The sequence below is a fragment of the Mercenaria mercenaria genome, chromosome 19 (genome assembly GCF_021730395.1).
Source record: "Mercenaria mercenaria strain notata chromosome 19, MADL_Memer_1, whole genome shotgun sequence".
Taxonomy (NCBI): Eukaryota; Metazoa; Mollusca; class Bivalvia; order Venerida; family Veneridae; genus Mercenaria; species Mercenaria mercenaria.
In genome coordinates this window covers 43578110-43599130 of record NC_069379.1, presented here as the reverse complement: position 1 = coordinate 43599130, position 21021 = coordinate 43578110, and the positions used below count along the sequence as shown (strand labels likewise).

The 21021-nt window shown below is 35.7% G+C and overlaps 1 protein-coding gene across 11 annotated transcripts in view; it reads left to right on the top strand.

Moving 5' to 3' along the window:
* The window catches only part of LOC123542700 (CUGBP Elav-like family member 3-B), a 216270-nt gene that overhangs the window by 141809 nt on the left and 53440 nt on the right, over positions 1–21021 (top strand). For 10 of the 11 annotated variants that reach the window (XR_006684799.2, XR_006684798.2, XM_053530899.1 and 7 more), the window contains one exon: positions 15890–15938. Coding sequence is in view for 9 of the 11 variants with exons in the window: in XM_053530899.1 (XP_053386874.1) it covers positions 15890–15938 (49 nt within the window). In the remaining 2 variants the exon portion in view is untranslated. Of the gene's footprint in view, positions 1–11346; positions 11465–15889; positions 15939–21021 lie in introns of those variants that run through there. The other variant, XM_045328661.2, reaches the window with a different exon arrangement.

Genomic DNA, 21021 nt, shown 5'->3' with positions numbered 1-21021 from the left:
CGCATAAACAACGTCACGTCATTTATTTCATTATCCGCATAAACAACGTCACGTCATTTATTCCATTATCCGCATAAACAACGTCACGTCATTTATTTTATTATGCGCATAAACAACGTAACGCCATTCATTCCATTATCCGCATAAACAACGTCACGTCATTTATTCCATTATCCGCATAAACAACGTAACGCCATTCATTCAAAAGTGCAAAACTACCTTAAGTGTCTTAAACAAACGCTGTCGCTGACAGGATTCATACCTAAACCCTCATAGTAAGATTTATATTTCATATGTCGTCTGCTTTCGGATGGCGTGGGAAAATGAGTATTTAGAATCTTGAAAGACTAAACCTTAAATTCCAGACTTCAAAACTGTTGAAGTATTTGAAAAATATGATCTCAGTGCCAAGATGAATTGCAAAATAGTGTGTTAGAAACAATCGGGGGAAAATGTAAATTTTCCTGACAGATCTTATTCTCTGTTAAATAGTAGAATACCTGTACGTTCCTGTAAAATAATTAGAGACGAGGAGATATTAACATTGAAAGGTTCTGTCAAAAGAAATCTTTTGCATGGAAAATTAATTAGTCTGACCTACATTTTCGGATTTCTCGCCGAACTCTTGCTCTTTTTACCTGACTTCCTTGAAATTTTATTGATGCTTTCATAAGCTATTTTTAGTAACACAAAGAGAGTTACTGACCTTTGATATTCAGGTTAAGGGTAACTAAATAAAGTAAAGTAAAATCATGTCAGAGCTAATTAACTCCTATTTCGACAACATTAAATTTTCACCTACCGTTTAGGTAAGATCTGGACTGGTCTGATGACAAAAGAAAAATGGAAACGGGAGAGAAAATGTTGAATGAATAGTTCTTAGTGAAATATCAGTCAGTGGTGGTCTCCGACCCTGCATCGATCTGTATCTTTTGAATATGAACTTGAAATACTGTCACTAAAGTTCAGCAAAAATGTAGAAAACGTGTAAATAAGGCATCCATTCTACTCGAGAATGTACACGAAATCTTTATACTGGCACAGACTTCCTAAAACCTCAAACATGTTCGACAATTCTCGGTAAACCTTTGTTTAAGCTATACACTGACTGATACTTGCTTCGTCTAGTAGACTATTCTCAACGCCTATTCCTTTGAATTCTTTTGTATGTTGCATCTCAGGCAAGATTTTTTCTCGTTAAACCATCAGCTATTTTAAGATCAAAGTGTGGAGAGACGGCTTTTTTCTCTTTGAGAGAAAACGCAAACACATAATTTTCTTGTTAGACAATCTTGTTAAGACCCTTTTATCCTCTTTCTGCATAAAACCTGGTTTATGCTAATAACTGCCAGTATAATAGCCCTAGAATTTCACTTTTCGCTACTTATCTGAACTTTGGGTTCGATTTATGTCCTTTTGTCTAGATTTATTTGTTTTCGTCCATTAAAAGTCTACATTTATGGTCATTTGTAGTAATGTATAACGCGGAAATGTGATGCTGCGCAAGACATTCGTGATGTACAAATCCAATAAAATTTCTCAGACTGTAATAGAAATTCGGATAAAGTTTCAGCCGATTTTGCCGGGGAATTTATATCAACTGTAAACCTATCCAAAAGAGAGAACATAACCAATTAGAGACCTACTCTTCTAGATTTCCCTTTGTCATCAGATTTAATGAGAAGTGTCTTCAACCTACGCAGTTTGTTTTCTACGTATGTCTGTGTATGCTATTTTATTTGTTTGTTTGTTGAATGGGCATAGTTCCCTTGCCATTTTTAAATAATATCTTCCAAGATTTTGCCACAGGGTGAGAAAAATGAGCAGCGGGACTCAAATCCGGGGCCTCGAAATACTGTTCCTATGCTCTACAAACACATTTTCTCCCCATTTCAATATTCAAGTCCTACACCGTGACATATTTCCACATCATTTTGAAATTCGTCCTCGAATTTCAGGGGGTACTTTATAAATCAAGCAATTACAGGCGTCGGAGACTAACCAGTGTAATGCCGTTACGGCCCAACATTGGGCGCCAAATGTCACAAATTGAGAAAAACATGCAGTCAGATCGGGACTCGAACCCGGGGGCATCGAAATACCGTTCCGATGCTCTACCGACAAATTTTTTTCCCCGTTTCAATATCAAATACTTTACCGTGATAATTTCAGAAACAGGAAAGGATTGTGTGAATTCAACAAAAGCCTTAAATAAAATACCGAGCATAAAAAATTAGAGGCTTTATCTTAGGACATGTTATCCGTGAAAAAAAAAACTGGACTAATGCTTGCATTCCACAGTCAGTGTCATTTTCAAAATTTGCAATCTTTCAACTAAATCTTTGACTTGCCGCTACATGTAGTTGCTGCAGAATGCCTGAGAGCAGATACAGCACCAAAGGTTTTAAAACTGGGATTCAAGACATGTTCTGTAAGAAATTCTACCATTGGTCAGTTTAAGTGCTTTGTTCAGAAACAACCAATCAAACTCACGCTTACAGTATTTTGACCAGACATGTTCTGTAAGAAATTCTACCATTGGTCAATTTAAGGCTTTGTTCAGAAACGACCAATCAAACTCACTCTTATAGTATTTGGACCATATAACGGCTCCTAAAGAACGGACGCAGTGGCCCAGTGGTAACAATGTCTGACTACAAAATGACAAAGTGAGTTCGAGCCACCGCTCCTCCAACTAGAAATTGCTAACATTGGGTTAAGAGTCCCTTCTATGGATGTTTTACACCTGGCACGCTTAGGAACCAGGGAAGCTTCTGGAATGGGAGCGTCTTCTGTATCTTGCACTGTCCTCCCATTAACAGTCTTCTGAAGGTGTCGCCCATATGGGTTACCGTCGGTGACTATAAATAGGCTTACAGACAAACAAACGAATCCTCAAGCTCGATGGTTCTACAAAGTTATCCAACTCTTGCTGAAATAATGCCCCTAGTGAAGAACAGGTTGAGGGTGTGATTCCCTAAAGGTTTTCATCCCCTGAATTCAAAAATTCGGTTGTCGCTTTATAACCTACATTATGTCTTATAACTTCAAACTCTTGCGAAGAGAAACCTTATTGAGAACATAAGATTTGTCGAAACACTCCTCTAACTTATATGATTCGGAAAACCAGACCTGATCTTAAGTTAATTCTTCTTATTTATTCAGCTATTCATGGAAGCCGCTCTTCTCAGCTTAAATAAGGATTCACTCCGAAATGCTTTCCATTTATATGCAGATGTTCTACAGTCTTTGATGGTATATCCACTGAAAGATTGGGGATTTTCCTAAAAGACGAATGGATTTTTGGTTCTTTTGTGATCAAGGAAAGAAGAATTCCATTATTCTATGTCCGTTTAAATCGTTCCATGCAGAAATGCTGGAATAAATGAACGGCGAAGCGGAAAGTTTTTAGTTCACCTAAGCACAAAGTGCTCACGGTTTGTGTAACTGTGATAGCCCTGTTCCCGTCGCCTTCCGGCATCAGTCGCCAATAATTTGACTGTCCACAATTTTGATCCCGTCTCAACGAAAACTGGTCAGAATGCAACCGTCGAATATCTCAAACGAGTTTGTTTATGTGTCATCTGAGATCAAAAACTAGGTTATTAGTATGTACATAGATTTTCCTATATGCATATAGTGTACACATTTAAGAATCTTCATATATTGCTGGTTCAAATTTCAAATTAATTTCACAGACACTTTTGCGGGACTCTTTACGAAAATTGTTCAAGCGATCTGTGAAACTCAGTTGAGCGATCTAGCTCAATTGCGGACCTCTTGAATTTCTTGACTTTGACGACCTGTCCCAGTTTTTGCTCAGAAGAGAAAACAATTGCAGTTTATTTCCCTGCGATATAAACCAACCAAAATGCCCAATCCGGGGGACGTGGGTTCGAGCCCTATTGGGGTCACGAATACGCCCTCTCATATACACCAGACACCAGTACAGTGAGTACTATTTTTTTTTTCAGGAAACGGAATCGAGAGTGGTTCATATAAGCTTAAAGCTTTCGTCAAAGTCGATCTACAATAAATTAGTATAAACTAAACTAAATGTCTATGTTTCTGAAAGTATTTAAGTTGAAAAAAAATCCGCTGACCGAAAACAAACATTATTCATAAATTTAAAAGCACAATTTGCCATGTATGTGTTTGCTGCATCGCTTCATATGTTAGCTTATTTTGTCTTTAAATGATTAATATTTAAATGAATGTGTCCAAAATTGTACAAGAATCGTGCATACTTTTTTGAAGCTAGGGTCTGCAAGATGGATAGATGGAATACTTTGAAGCCCATCGGTAGACAGATGTGTAAAATTTGATCTTCGTGAAAAAGAATTCGAATACATTCAAATATTTAATGTTTGAAAAGCCAAAACTACCTCCTTTGGCATGGAATGGTTTATTTTGGCAGTTGGCAATGCTATAATATCCAAAGCACACAATGGGATCGAATCTATATCTAAATATAGAATTACATGTAAATCCAGATAGAATGTAAAAGCTTTAATTAAACACCATTGAAACGTTCATACGTAAAACTTGATCGGCCGTGAAGGAATTATTCTAGAATGCAATTTCACTCTAATAAAATACCTGTAAATTACAGTTTCCTGGAAAGTTATTCTCTGACAAAAACAGGTACAGCAGTTTCGCAGACTTGTAGAAAACCACTTTCGCTATAAAGTAAACGGCTGTAATTATTTTCGTTTGAACGCTCCTGGTTTCAATTAAATCCTATATAGGCGTACTCAAGAAACAAGATTTTTAATTAAACGAAAAACTTATTACAAAACATTTCAATTAGCACAGTTCTGGTAACGGGTTTGCATTTTGCAGGTGTAATGTAGAAATTTTCTTCTACACGGGATACCGTTTTTCCTAAACATGTAAGCTTGTTTCTAATTAATAAAAAATGCTGATACAGTAAGTTTGTATATTTATTTTTGCTACGCAAGGCGTTGCTGTCTGCTGCTGCTACTGTTGTTGTTGTTGCTTCTGCTACTGCCCGTGCCTCGGCTATTGTTGTTCGGTCAGACACCGTTTGAAGTTTGAAGCTCTTAGGCAAAGTAGTGAATAAAAATATACTCAAGGGCGAATGATTTTCTAATCTGTCGGTATAAAATGTTAGTTCATTCCGACCAGGCTTTTCACATTCTTATAAGAATATTTCTTTGTTTCTTGAAGAAAGAATTCATTTCAAGAAATGAGCCGTGCCATGAGAAAACCAACATAGTGGGTTTGCGACCAGCATGGATCCAGACTAGCCTGCGCATCCGCGCAGTCTGGTCAGGATCCATGCTGTTCGCTTTCAAAGCCTATTGCAATTAGAGAAACCGTCAGCGAACAGCATGGATCCTGACCAGACTGCGCGGATGCGCAGGCTGGTCTGGATCCATGCTGGTCGCAAACCCACTATGTTGGTTTTCTCATGGCACGGCTCAAATCATAATCATTTTGTTAAAAATGTGTGTTGGTATAACTTTGGCGTTATCACTTGGTTTAGTTTAAGAATTGTTATGATACAAGTAATAAATCGACCGATATTTCTTGTGATTCATTTTTATTCATCAATATTCGTACACTGCTCTTTGTTAAAGAAACGCATTTTAATCAAATGAAATCTAAGTCTTGTGCGCTGCACGCGTGGTCACGTGAGGTCACGATATGAATGCAGGGTCATTCTCGGTCACTTTTACTTTTGGGAACGAGGGTATTTTTAAACAAAGAAAACCGTACGGAAATCCATTCATTATACTGATAATCTCACACCCAAAGGGCTTCAGCAAATCAATAAAGTACTATATTGGGGTTTGTCGTTAGTAGTAACAAAGAAAATGTTGATAGCTTATGAAGAAAATTTAATATAACATGTCTTCAGGATACTGTCGTCATAATGTTTCTTTGTTTTACTAAAACACATAAATTACCATAGTTATTAGAAAAGAAATTTCATGAATATGTAGTGCTTTTTAATAGACTATAAAATAAATCTGGACTAGTCTTAAAAACCAAGGAGTTTATAAAAGATCTTGTTACATGTACATACATTCAATCATACTCATAAGAAAATCGTCTTAAATATTGATTTATCAGGCGCCAGAGTATTTAGACTTTTTTTATTAAAGAAATACTGTGCAGTAATATTACATACACTCAGTTCCAAAAGAAAGTGTGCACTTAGTTTTCTGTTATTTTTTCTCGGTTATTTTCATGAAAACTTATAATGTTTGATACAAAAATTTAAATCAGTTCGTAAACAAATTGGTGTGCATTTTAGATTTTGAGTTATACCTGAGAGTTAGTGTATGAAAAAATGAAACAAAAACGTCGGGGAATTTTTTGAAATATTTAAACTTAAAAGTGTGCACACTTTCTTTTGGAACTGAGTATACATGCTATCATAGATTCAGTTGTTACCAACCTGGCCTCAAACTGAAAAACATCTTAAAAAGTGGGGGAAAAAATGTGAGTCTCCTGTTTAGAGGAAAAAGAATTTTCCTTATTATCTTATCATATGCATATTTATGTTTAAATATCGAGAAGCCAGTGTCTATGTTATATAATTCCTCATTTTCAATCTGACATTTATGATAATAAATTTGTCGAATTTAAGACTTACAAGTATTTGAATGTGTACCAGTAAGCGGACACGTAATACTAGAAAGGGACACCGTCGTAGGATTCTGTAGCTTTTAAAATCGTGTCCCAAAATTAAAGTGCACTTGAAATATTCGAAGAAATGCACTAATTACTGTTTATGTCTGACATATGAACGTGACTTTGCTCTCTAAAAGGTACATAAATATGGGTTAACTTATTTACATACTGGTGTATAAAAAAAAAGACACAGCGTAAGTAGCAAAAATCTGAACATCCGAAACTAATGATAAAGTTTTCCTAGTGAATAGAACTTGTTACAACCGAAGTTGGACTAGGGTCTGTGCAATAGCTTCTTTGGATTTTTGTACCTATTTACATGCATCATGTATCGAGTGAAGTAACCAAATCTTTGTTAAAAACTGCTATCGCTTTAGAAACAAGAAATTTGCCCTCTGCGCCGTAAAATCTCAGTTTACTCGCATCACTAGAAAAAAACAAAACAGCTGGATCGTCTTCTTAAAATCACGGAAACCAATTAGGAACTTCTTGTTGAACATAATTCATGATTATCGATTTTTCAATAAATTGTGACATTCGTGTTCAGTCTAATTAAGCCAGAAATCCAATGCCATCTTTAACTATCTTATTTGAATTATTTATTGGTTGTAATAAATAATCCCTTAAGTTCACAGACATTAATTGTCTTTTTATTCAAGATAATGGGGCTGCCAAGCAACAGTACGTCAAATATGTATATTGTGAATTCGTAATTTACTGTTTAATCCGCCTTTTCTGTAACAATGTTTTTTTAATTCTTAGTTTCATGTTATATAATACCGTTCATTTTATACTTGATTCTAATGAACTCCAAGAATGGTAATTGAACATTAACAAACTCGAAGAATGGTAATTGAACTTCAGTTTTCTAAATATCTTGATTTAAAGTAAACTAGTATTTCGGTAGGGTATAGCCGTTGTAAATTTAGGCCATCTTTGGTACCAAACAGTTTTAAGACATCAGATTTGGTTTTATTTATTGATGGATTGTGTTTTTGTTTTGTTTTTTTTCCAGGCATAAACGCGGCATTAAGGGTATATATGCTCATTACATCTAAAAACGCAACGTTTTTACCCTCGATTTTTTCATATTTTCCTTATATGCATATTTGAATTATATAAAGGGTCCAAATTCACTGTTGAGCAAGCACACGGTAAAACAAACGTGCAAGGCATCGTCGGTTAAAAATATTGACAGTAGACCGAGTGTCGTGTTTCTAGATGTACTCAGTATATATCGTTATTAGCAGAGAACAATGTAAATACTAGAAAATGAAGTTTGAACGTCAACGTAAAAAAAATGAAATATTGTTAAAAACGGCGATTAAACAAAACGATACCAAATTGCAATGAATCTTACATGTAAAACAGCCAATGGCGACTCAACTTTTGAGTGCTTTCAAATTTATGATACCAAACTGCGTGCGAGAAAATACGAGTTTTGAGTCACGAGATTTAATTATTTTTGAAAACTGAAATTGACGAGACCATTACTGCTAGAAATTTTCCATCCGTTTTTTAGAACGGAATTTTATGTCATTATAAATCAAAATTAATGATTTGCGCAACCCAAGACCCTATAAATCACAAGAGCTGTGCTAGAAACGACGCCAGAGGACATAATTTCACTAAGGGGAATTGATTTTTTTTTTCATTTTTCTATTATTAAAAATTACTTTCACATTAGTATGTTTTTGCTAGAATCAAACAAGAATAACTGTAATATTCATTAAGATGTTGGTGTCGATATAGCAGACTTTATGCGTTTTGTTCCGACTTGGGGCCATTTACATATCGTTTAGGTTCATAAACGTTGATTTCCCAAAAGGCTTTACAAAATCGCGGAAATGTCATCAGCGAAAATACGTTTACCGTTTTCAGGTATGGAAAATATATAGTCATCATTGAAAATTAGGAATCATATTCTACTCGTCAGATAAGCTTTTTTCCTTTTGTGATATATTTGAACGTTTTTCTAGCAAACAAAAAAAAAAGAAAAGAAAAGAAAAGAAAAACACCAAAAAGTAATGATAAAAAGGCAAAGGCATCAAAATTTGGAAAATGGTAAAGTTACATATGCTAATTTTAAACGATGATGAAACAAGTTATTCTTATATGCCTCCTTACCATCTTCTCGATAGCCAAGCGGTACAGCACGCGCTTCACGTGCGGGAGATCATGTGTTCGCTCCCTGGTCGCGTCATAACTAACACGTAAAATTGTACTTTTAAATTTCTCGCTTGACCACAATTGGTCCGCTCTATTCATGGTACAAAACATATTTCGAAGCAGTGGCAGAGAAGCTGTTAATCGAATGCTATAGAAAAATGTAATTAGCCAACTCAAGATGGCGTACTAACAGCATTCTGTGTTATCGACTATATCAGACAATTACTATGAAATGATTAAAAATAATTATAAAACTGCAGGTCGAGTACCTACCCCTTCAATTTAAAGATGAGTCTTTCTGTCGCCTGGGGGTCTCATGCAACTGATGCAAATCAAAGACAATTTTGAAATTATAGCCGCCATATTGATGACGTCATCTGTTCTGCGGATATACTTGGTCTTTGCCCGTAGGTGGTCTTTGGCACAAGTTTGGCTCCTAATTGTTTCTGGTCAGTTTATATCATATAATTATTATAAACTGTGCATTTAATAATGGCTGTGAAGCAGATACGCTATACCTATATTGGTATTGATCAAACGCAAATTGAATTATATCTGAAAACAGCATTTTATTAGATTGGAGTTTGTATTGAAAAAGGTATGTGTTTCATCATCTAAATATGAGCTAATGGCAATGGATTAGGTAAAATCGGAAAATATCTGTGTCAGTACAAAGTGGATTTTGTGAGATGAATAATACAGCAGAGTGAGTTTGTCAGTGTTACATCGTAGGAAATAATGGAGACTTTTGATTTATTTCACGGAGAGAAAATACAAATAAAAAGGTCGCACAACTCTAAAAGAAAAGAGTTTTTATCCTTAGAGAAATTTCACGTATTGCATCACGTGATGACTGCCATGTGATGTGTCACGTGATGACAGTCATGTGATGCATCACGTGACGCTCGTTAAATGGTGCTGCTTCTTGTAAAGCAAGCTTGTATTGCTGCGAGTGTTTTTAAAAGGGAATTGGTCCTAATTCTTTTCTAAAATATGAGAATATATTAATTTTTCAGTAACTGTCAATATAAAGTAAAATCAGTTAGAAGTAATCAGTGTTTTTTCCACTTAAATCTTGTTTATTATTGTTTGAATTATATTAGGGGTATGCTAGTTCAGTATCTGGAGTCGTGTTTCTTTAAAAATGACGGAAATTCTCGAAATGAGAGAGAACATAGAAACAATCTGTTACAATGTGGAGAGAAAAGAAATATATCATTTAATATACAACTAAACAATTGTCTGTAGTAAGCTATCTCTTCTTTTGTATTAATTTTCCCAGGCAACATTCCTTTGACAACCTGGTATAGTGTTCTTATTGTTGTCAAATATTAATCACTTGCCTGTTCTATCTTTAGAACAGCCCTGTACACCCTAAACATTCTAGAAAACTACTCCTTTTTCACTCAAAGTTTGTGCATAATCATGTAGACTGTGTTTAGACCCTATGTTTTTCACAGGAGATAACTCCTGAAGCTATTCAAATTTTGTGTAATTATGTCCCTTTTCTTCTCTAAACACTAGATAATCAGAGCCAAGGAAGATCGGACAGAATCTATAAGAGAAATGATTTAAAAAAACAATTGAAAAAAGATTATCTAGTCGGTAGCCAGACTAATATTGATGTTAACACCTGATACTCACTCCAGCATTACGGATATCATTTCTTAGTATGGCTTGTACAAATCTAGGGGACCACAAATAATTAAAATCAAAACAGATGTGATTATTGTAAAAAAGGTTGTTATTCTGAAGAAAATTATCCGATGCTGAAAAAAAAGAGATGAAAATTTGCTTTTAAATATATTTGCTAAAAAAATCGACTTAGTGTATAGGCCTAACCATACGTTCAACACCTGTAGGTATCCCACTGCTTAAAAAATTAAAAAGGTTCTCATGTAAACTATTGAAACCTGTGGAATTTATTACCGTCGTTGCCACGGGTTACCTGTCTTCCACGCGAATTTTAACCATCTACTCTAATTATCTCATTAATTATTTAAAAACGCTAAATTTCTCTTCTTTTAGTCTTCCCTGAGATAAAAGGCATAAAAGATTTTGCGACACTGTTTCATGTAAGAAGTAATAACAAAGACATACACTGAATTAACATGGCTTGGTGACAAGAAAAGAAAAAGGAGAAACGGAACCCATGTACGACTTTATTCGTGTTGTCAGCGCCTAAAGCATTGCATCGTACATTTCTAATCTTCGTGCCTGGAATTTTAATTTTCATAAACTTTGCCTACTGCTTTGAAAGTATCCAAGTGTATCAATTGGGCTTTCTGCGATTTAAGAATATCGAAACTCTCTGGAATACTAAGTGAAGTGCTCTTATAAAATTCACAATTTTAGATTGGAACACTAAAACCAAAGACATAGAAAATATCATTAAAGGTTTGTCTGATTGACTTAAAGTGGACACAGAATCGTGACTTCACACGACAGCTGTAAAAGTGCAGACAGTTTTTCGCGTATATTTTCTGAAAGTACATTTTCACGTGAAAGAAAAAGAACATTGTGAGTGGCACTTTATTTAATTTAAGGAAGTCTCTGAAACTGCTTAATGGAAGAAATGCTGCTCTCACGTCCTTGCTACGTACAAACCGGGCTCAACTACACGCTCAGTACGGTAAGTTGTGAGGTTTGGTGGGACGGGCCATTGAATGAGTTGAGAAAGTTTTTAGATGTGTCTTTCGTTTAATAGCAGTTAGGAACTAACTTGCTGAGTAATCCTGTATTATTTTCATAAGTCTGACTTTTTCTTCTTTTTTTTGCCGCTTTGTCTTTATTTACTGTATTTACATCGATATACTTTATTTGCAAATGTCTGTAATGGAAAACCATCCGGCTTCAATTGAAGTCGGCAGTGGCGTTCCATACAATCATGCGCCATATCATAAAACAATAAAGCTAACGAGGTGTTCTCTTTTTCAATTGACCGTTTCATAACTTGAGGATCGTAACTTATGCGTAAAACATTCAATGCACGATAAGTTATATTATTTCTTATGATTTACAGGCACGTGTGTCAGTTTGATATGGACTACACACTGTTTCAATATGTCAAAATCACCATGCTTAATACTCACAAGAGCCTGGTTTCCTTTTGAATTGTTTAGACCTTCAACTTTGCATTCAGATGTGTACACATAACAAGTTATGGCCTGGTAAACTGCTTCAAAACTCAGGAGGATTTTTACTAGGGGTAGAGGAGTGGGGATGAGGGGGAGGGGGAGGGGGAGGGGGAGGGGGCGGAGAGAGAGAGAGAGAGAGAGAGGGGGGGGGGGGGGACAAATTGTTTGAGTTTAAAAATGTAATTTTTCAGTCCATACGCATTGCAGATCAACACAGGTGTGTCTTCTGACAAACAAACCGGGTCTTTGGGCAAATGGGCTGTAGCCTTTCTATATTGCATCAGTGTCTCTACACAGTGGAAAATGTGTAGACCTTTTCGTTATTATATCGGGAAACGTCATGAAGCTAAATTTGTATAAGTACTGTAGTTACGTTCACACAAAAACAGCATGTTGGAGTCTATACCTTTTTCAGACTAAAGCATTGATGGATACGGGCCCATATTTCTTATTGAACGTACTTTACAAGACTCGTAAGTGAGAAAATTGTAAAAGAACAAAGTGTGTTTTTTATTCATACATTCAGTTGTTTTCGCATAGGGGACAATTTGTTAAAACCTCCATCAATTGAAAGTCTAATTCCTTTTTCTACTTAATCTTTATTCCGGTTTACAGATGACCCGCAGTTTTGTAAATATTTCCAAATACAGGAAAACGGCGTTTGATATATGGTGTCGGAATTCAGTGGAAGGGGCCGTAAATGCAAGTGCCCAAGATCATTTTTACATTTTTTTTCTGTTTCCTCACCTCCCAGGCTTATAAACTACTTCCAGTAAGGAAATATGGGCCCATATTTATCAGAGTTTGAAACTGGCATAGACTAAAGTGCCCAAGAACATTTAGATTTCAGATTTTTCACCATTTTTTTGTCTTTTGTTTTTACATTTACAGTCAAACCTTTCTAATTAAAACACCTTTGGGAGAGACAAAAAGTGGTTTGTATCGGCAGGTAGCCTTTATTCATAAGTTATTCATAAGTTAAAATGTATTGTAAATGTTTAAAAAGGAAATAAAACCAGCGGTCTTCAGCGCCAGGTGGTCTCTGGTGAGAGGTGGTCTTTGTTCAGAGGTGGTCTTTTGTGCGGGTTTAAATTTTCTGTATTTTATAGACGGCAAAACTATTCATGCTATACTAGCAATGCCAGTACTCACTTGCCTTTATATTTTGGTATTGGAAAAATGTTGATTTTTTTAAACAAAAATAAGCTCATGGATCGGTTTTGTTGTTGAAAAGAATTAAAAAAAAGAAAAACAAAGTTTCACCAAAGAAACAGCATAAATTTGTCTCTAACTGCTCGTCCGCCAGTCCGTTCTTCACGTCACACTTTCCTTGTCCGGAACATTTCTTAAAATGTACTGAAAAGTTTAATTTTTTTTATTTTGTTGGGTTTAACATCGCACCGGCACAGTTATATGGCGACTTTTTCCAGTTTTAAGGTGGATGAAGACCCCGGGTACCTCTCCGTACATTATTTCATGACGAGCGGGCACCTGGTTAGAACCACCGCTGGATGGGTACTGGTACTGAACAGATTTCAATGAAACTTTGCATATAGATAGAGGACAATAAAAAGAGATGCGGGACACAAGAATTATAACTCTGTATTTATTACTTTTATATTAACCACCCATATAGTATTTAACTTTTTTTACAATTTTGTTTTCGAAGTATTACCTAGCAACTACTAAAAGACTTTTTTTATATATAAAAATACCTTTTCATCGCAATTTCTGGATACCTGACTAAATGTCAATTTTGCACGGTCTACCGAAATTAGTTCAAGGGTTCGTGATACTTTAATTACTTATTAATGAGTGTATTTTCTCAGCATACATGCATCTGTTCGCATTTAAAGAAAGGAAAATAAAATGTGTATATTTCAAGCAGGCTTGTCTGGACTGGCATCATGCAGGCATTTCCTAATGCTGTCAGGCAACAAGAAAATATTGATGCACAATCCAAGTGTCAACAATTTCTGCCACAGCCAGTTTATTTATCTTTTTTTCTATATATATAATATTTTGGTGGGAGTGGGGGGAAGGGGTGTTCAAGTCGTACCGGCACAATTATAGGTTATCTGACAACTTTCCAGCTTTGATGATGGAGAAAGACATCAGAGGCCCCTCAATGCATTTTTTCATCACTGGCGCGGGCACCTGGGTAAAACCACCGACCTTCCGTGAGCAAGCGGGTTGGGTTCCTCATATGAAGAATTCAACGCCCCGAGTGAGACTCGAACCAACATCGAAAAGGGGCAAGCGATAACCAGTTTATTAATTAGACCACGTTTTACAAAAATGGGCTCTTTACTTGTATTTCAGCGGTTGTCATCCCCTTTAAAGATAACATTAAGCTATTTGCGTACAACTGGTTGCATGTCCCTTTAAAATCAAGTTATCATGACACTTCATACTGCAATGATCATCTCCTCAATAACATGAGGGAATGAAATTTGGACACAGTTTTGACACCTCCCTACAAAAAAAAACAATTAATAATTTAGACGAGTGCGCAACAAAGTGATGGCACGTAATTTCAATCATTCGTTTCCAGGCGATTTACCAGTAATCCTATTACACGTGCCTCGCTTCAGGAGCCTAACGTAAACTACTTATAAATTGTTTATGTATTTGTCTGACTGTAAAAGCAGTTCTGGATTTTTATGTTTGATTTTTTTTCTTCGTCAGATCTAACTTCTTACTCTGGATTGAAGAAGAGGGATGATTCAGTTTATTATTTTGTGTAACGTAAAAGTGTTTCTTTTTTCAAGTTTTATCATTCTGCAAAGAACAAGTTCCCACCAAGCCTTTCGAATCTCCAGTTAAGCCCCCCCCCCCCCCCCCCCCCCCCCGGTAACACCTGGCCCCATCCGGTTAGTGTTAATTAAGGCATTGATGGGAGCCTGCGTAAAAGAACCAGCCTTTTCTAGTCCTGCGAATAACGAGGCTGAAACCAAAAGACACGGTGTATGATCAAACCTATATTTCGTGGATGAAACTCTTTACCTAGCACCTAACTTTCACTATGTGTTGTAAGAGGTAATCGGAGGTCAGCGGCCATTTTGTTTAGAGTACCAGTAAAGGCAATCGGCAACTTCCGTTTCCACTTATGCTATTTCCGTATATGAACCAGCGCACGAATCGGTTAAGTGCCGAACTCAGAGGCTGGCACACATCGAATTATACGTTATCAATTCCGTACCAGCGAAGAAGCCACTTACCGTATACGAACGATTCCGACCGTCCTTTCGTGTCCGCTATAAGGCAGACTTTTCTTTCAAGAAAACGGTAAAAGGGGATATTAGAGCTGCTTAAAATACATTATCAAATTTGAAGTCAACATGTAAAAAAAATACTTCTGAATATACGAAGCTTGAATTCTATGCTGCTGAGCTTAAAACTTAAGAACAATTAGAATACAAAAAAAGTATAATCATGTAATCCATAAAACTGATATTCTCTTCCAACTGAGAAACATATTACCTGTATGTTTTACCCTGCATAGACATGGAGGTTTTGATGTTATCTACTACAATAAATAACAAATAAAGATAACTATCGCGGGCCAATTTAACACCTGATAAGCCCTGCATTTTTCAACTATGTTTTTTACTAATCAGCAAGGACTGTTTCAGCCCATTTGCTGGAATCCTGTCTTTCCATGATTTTACATGTTCTTGTGATTTATCGTTCATTAACTTTCTTTTAAGGGAAGCAGTGGTATAATGATTAATATATCTAACGCTAAAATCTAGGGTCTTTGGTTTGAGCCCCTTTGGGGTCACGGCCAAGCCTTTTAATATGACACCAGTACCGTTTTTTTTTTCCAGGTCAGTGGTTCAAATAAGCTTGAAGCTCTCATCATCATCGCGCAATAATAACTTTAGTATAAACTAAACTTCCTTTTTTTCTTTTTCCAGATGAATCGCCCAATCCAGGTCAAACCTGCAGACAGTGAAAGCAGAGCAGGTGAGTTACCTCCCTTGTTAATTCAACCATATTTTACAGGGAAAAAATATGATGCAGTTATAATATTTTACCCATAACAAGGCTCTATTATATTTTGCCATGGTCTGTGTTGGTGTAACTAGGGTTGAAAATCCCACCCAATAACATGTACGTGTATCTATCCCTGTACAGAATACCTTTGGATAAATATAAAGAACTCCCGTTAAATCACGTTTAAAAGGGACATTTAAAGCACTACAGGCTATTAATTGGCGTTCTTTAAGAACAATCATTATTTAGCAAAAGCTAACAAGAAATAAGTATACTTTAATTTAATGAAAGCGATACAAATATACCGTTAAAGGAGGAAAAGTTGTTGAAAGAAGAGATTTTTTACTTCGAGAAATATGCCTGGGCAAAATTGATTTTTTTTTAATATTTCTCATTGCAGAGTTGGTGCAGCCGTTCTGCGCCTGCGCCGGAATTATATCCATTGGAGTCACGGCAAAATTAACTCATTTTTTTGCAGTCCGCACGCATTTAGAGTATCAATGCATAATATACGGACTAGAGGTTAGGTTAGTATCACAGGTACAAAATATATACTTTAAGATATTATCTTTCAAATTTAGTTAATCCGGTATATACCGGAGTCTGTAATATATCACAGGTGCACCAACTCTGTATTTAGTCACAGCCATTTTTTTACGCGACGAGACACCTGGAACTGACGTTATAAATGACGTCACTCACCCAATAAGAGTATTGAACGTCAATAAAAATATTGGCGTTTCAGGTTTCATTGAAGCGTTATCTATGGAGTATTAAAACTAGGATGTAATCAGTGAAGAAAAAAAATGTAGTAATTCCTTGAAAGTCCGATAAAAGTAGTCAGCAAAGAGTTAATATTTAGTTTTGGTAAAAGAATGACGATAATTTCAATTTGACCATTTTTACTTTTATTTAACCTAATCTTACCCGAAGATCGCGAATACAGGTTAAAGTAGTGTTGTTGTTGTTTTTTTTTTCTAATGACATGTCATACTCGTTTCTACCTCAAATCATTTTCAATAAGACATCTCCGCCGAAACTGTTGCAATTATTCAGTGAATAATTAAAAGAAACATGCGGTCTGGCGAATGTTCACGTCTTGCAGAGTTCAAAATTAGGAGTTATAATCAGTCGCAGATTTTCAGTCATTTTCTCTCTGTAAATTTTCTTGATTTTTCCCCTGTTGGCTTTTGTTTAATCACCTGTTGTCTGTTTTAAACAGTTCGCAAAATAAAATAAGAAAAAAATCAACATTCTTGTTTTGTTACGAGTAAACCGGCGCAGTGATACAATGATGCAGAATTCAAGAAAAAAGTAGTCCCGGAAGTTATTTCTGCTGTTTCTTTTATCACCGTTATTTAGACGCATTGCAGAAGGAAATGTTCTTCTTTTCAAAACAAATTAACGGTACACTTTTCATTTTATCTTTGACTATTGTTTATACATAATGTCTAATTTCCGGACATTTGGATGTCTTCACATTTTATCGTTGTAACGGGCTGCATTCCAAATCATCAGCCCAGTTCATTCAGATCCGTTTAGTTGAGTGAAACCTTATGTTTAAGATAATTAAGAGGTTTAAATTTCATGAAAGTCAGAAATTAAAAGAATTTCTACCTGTGAAAAATATTTAAATGCTTCTGGAAAATACATTTTGAAAATATTTTGCAAGAATAAGAATATTCACATCGGTGTAAAGGTATCCGCATGTACCAGTCTTTTAACAGGTATGCAGTTAAAATTTTATTGCACAAGAAGTTATGAAATTAAGCCTAATGTTGAGTTGAATCTTTAGAAAATAGTTTCGCAATCAGTAGTTAGAATGATAGGATTCGTTAATTGTGATATTATTATTACTTTGCACGAAAATTGTGCTTTAAATTTAAATGCAAATTGTTTATTCGTTCATTATATGTTTTACATGGAAGTGCCATCATTTGAGCCGCAATATGAGAAAACCAACATAGCGCATTTGCGACCAGCTTGGATCCAGACCACCGTGTCTCTAATTGCTATAAACTTTGAAAGCGAACAGAGTGGATCCTGACCAGACTGCGCAGGCTGGTCTGGATCCATCTGGTCGCAAATGTTAGTTTTCTCATGGTGCGGCTCAAAATTTTATTCTAGGGTTAAAACAGTAAAAACGGGGTTTTCAAGAACTTCTTGTCGTTAGACTGGCAACAGAGCTAAATGACAAAGAGCTTCTTAAGGATCCAAAATACTATTATAAGGTCATCATGGTTGCCAAATCAACAAGAAAACGCACATGATTCAATTAAGGTTAACTGAGTTTGAAACCAGTCTCAAAATTCTAGCATCTAATTGGTTGATTCTTAGTTCAGCCATGAAATTGACCAATGAGAAAGCTTCATTTTGAGACTGGTCTCCAAATTCAGTTTTGTATAACCTCGGAGCCAAAATTTATTTCAAAATTGTTATTTGAAACTTTTTGGACCAGTCTCAAAACTCTAGCATCTAATTGGTTGATTCTTACTTCAGCCATGAGATTGACCAATGAGAAGGCTTCATTTTGAGACTGGTCTCCAAATTCAGTTTTTATAACCTTGAAACTATTTTTTTTTTTCAAAATTGTCATTTTGGAGCTCGGTTTTTCTATAGCGATTAGTATGCACGTGTTTATTTGCATGCCAGTGGGAAACTCGTTTTTTTTCATGGTTTCGAATTACGCTAAACTCAATTAACAATTTTAATGCGCTCGTTATGCCGTGTTCTCCTGTTTTATCATTTGTTTTCATAATCTCTCTTATTACAGATATTTTTTGTTTCATGTTCTCTTTTTTTTTTTTTGTCTTCTTTTTTTTTCATGCAAATTTCAGAATACTGCCTCCCATTTGCCAAAATTCTAGATACAGTCTCCGTTTTATCGCTGTAACGAATATAAAATAGAACAGTTTCCCTTAAAATCAACATATAATAGTACAAGAATCATAAAAGGTTCATTTGTAATGAGAGAGAGGACTGAAAACTATGAATGACAGAGCAATTTGTCTTGAAATTCCTTTTTTTCTCTGCGTTCCATTAATGCTTCACGCGAGGAAAAAACTTCTTGGAATTCGATAAGAAACTAAATGAGCTGCACCATGAGAAAACCAACAAAGTGCATTTGCGACCAGCATCCGCGCAGTCTGGTCTGGATCCATTCTACTCGCTAGTGGTTTCTCTTATTGCAATATGCTTTGAAAGCGAACAGCATGGGTCCCTACCAGACTGCGTGGATGCGCAGGCTGGTCTGGGTCCATGCTGGCCGCAAATGCACTAAGCTGGTTTTCTCATGTTGCGGCTCAAATGCAGAAGAAACAATTTCTACAGAACCAACAAACAGTAAAGTTTCGATTAGAACAGAAAAACACCAGCTTTGCTTAATAATGAGAACATAGATCTACGGACGGCAGGGTCATGAGTTCGACCACCGGGCGAGGCGTATGTTTTCTGTAACGATTGATAAAAGACGTTGCGTTTGAAATCATTCTTCCTCCACCTCTAATTCATGCGGAGAAGTTGGCAGTTACTTGCGGAAAACAGTTAAATCCAGACACACTCTTCAGGTTAACTGCCCATCTTTAAATTGATCATCAGAGAAATGCTGGTGCAAAAACCATGCTTAACCCAAAGCAAGCAAACAATATATTAGAATACGAACAAGTCTTTATAAAAGAAAAGAAATGTTGACGATCAGGTCTATAGATTGCACACATCATATATCAAAAGTACAATTTATGAGATGTTTGAAAATGTGAAAGCATGTAATGTGGTTAAAGGGGCATAAATACATGCTTATTTTAACCAGTTTTTGTCCCTTTTTCACACTGTTTGATATTTACCAATATTTAAATCCAACAGCCTGCTTTCTAAATACGTTTGTAATACAAACTTACAACAGCTTTACCCTAAAAAAACGATGTTTTTATTTTTCGATGTATTTTGTCTACAACGGTTATATAAACAATTCCCCAGCATTCAGCGCGGCAGCTTGAGCAAAAATGGAACTGTTCAAATGTTTGAAATGACATTTGCAGTGCCGGAATTGGTGCCTTTACCCCATTTTGAAAATAAAAGATTCATTACGTGCCTTTCCAATTCCCTCAGAGAAATTTAACTTAAGTTTTCGTGTGTATAATAGGAAATTTGATATATTTAATGATAGACATATTCTAGAAAAAAAAATATTGCTATATCACAGAGCCAATACAAGTATTGGAAAACCATATATTTGCATGACTGATTTTCTGTTATCTCTGGTAACCATGGTAACGATTTTGCGACTGTTGACAATAAAATCCCCAAGAGCTTCATGAAATACGCGTACCATTAAATGTCGTAAAATGGTGACGTTATGCGAGTTTCTTATCCACGAAACATTTTTTTTTTATACATACTGGTTTTATTGGTATGAATACACTTTCACATAACCTCTCATTTTTCCAGTTCAGTGATAAAATTTGTTTGTTGTACTATATTTGAATTTCTCATTTTATATGTGTTTTGCGTGATTATATAGTTAATGCAGGTCTTGAGGATGAAGGAGTGCTATTTATTTCTGGCTAATATCCAAGTCTATAAAATTGAGTTGAGTGCAGTCAATGTCAAATCTCAGAAACCAGTCTCAACATTGCTACCTTACCATTGGTCAGTTTCAAAATTGTTCTCCGAAACAACCAATCAAATGCTTGTATACATTTTGACACTCTGAAAAGCAGTTTATGACTGATTTTGACATCTTCCTCTTTGACCTACGACTGTCCGCTTTTAACTGAAAAATATGTATTCATTGAGGATAGTACACAACGCTAACAAAGACAACTGAATGAAATGACCAAAACAGGGGACGAGTTGACGAGTTGCCTTTGAGATGATCTGTGCAGTGTTTACAGCGGCAAATATAAAATTACTTAACGATATTAGTATATCAAAATTAACCTCTACGTTTAAAAAAAAAAAGAGTTGAAGACTAATATATTTGCACAGTTTGTTTGCATTTTCTATCTTCATGAAAATCCCCGCTTTAACCCTTACCCTGCTATATTTCTATAAT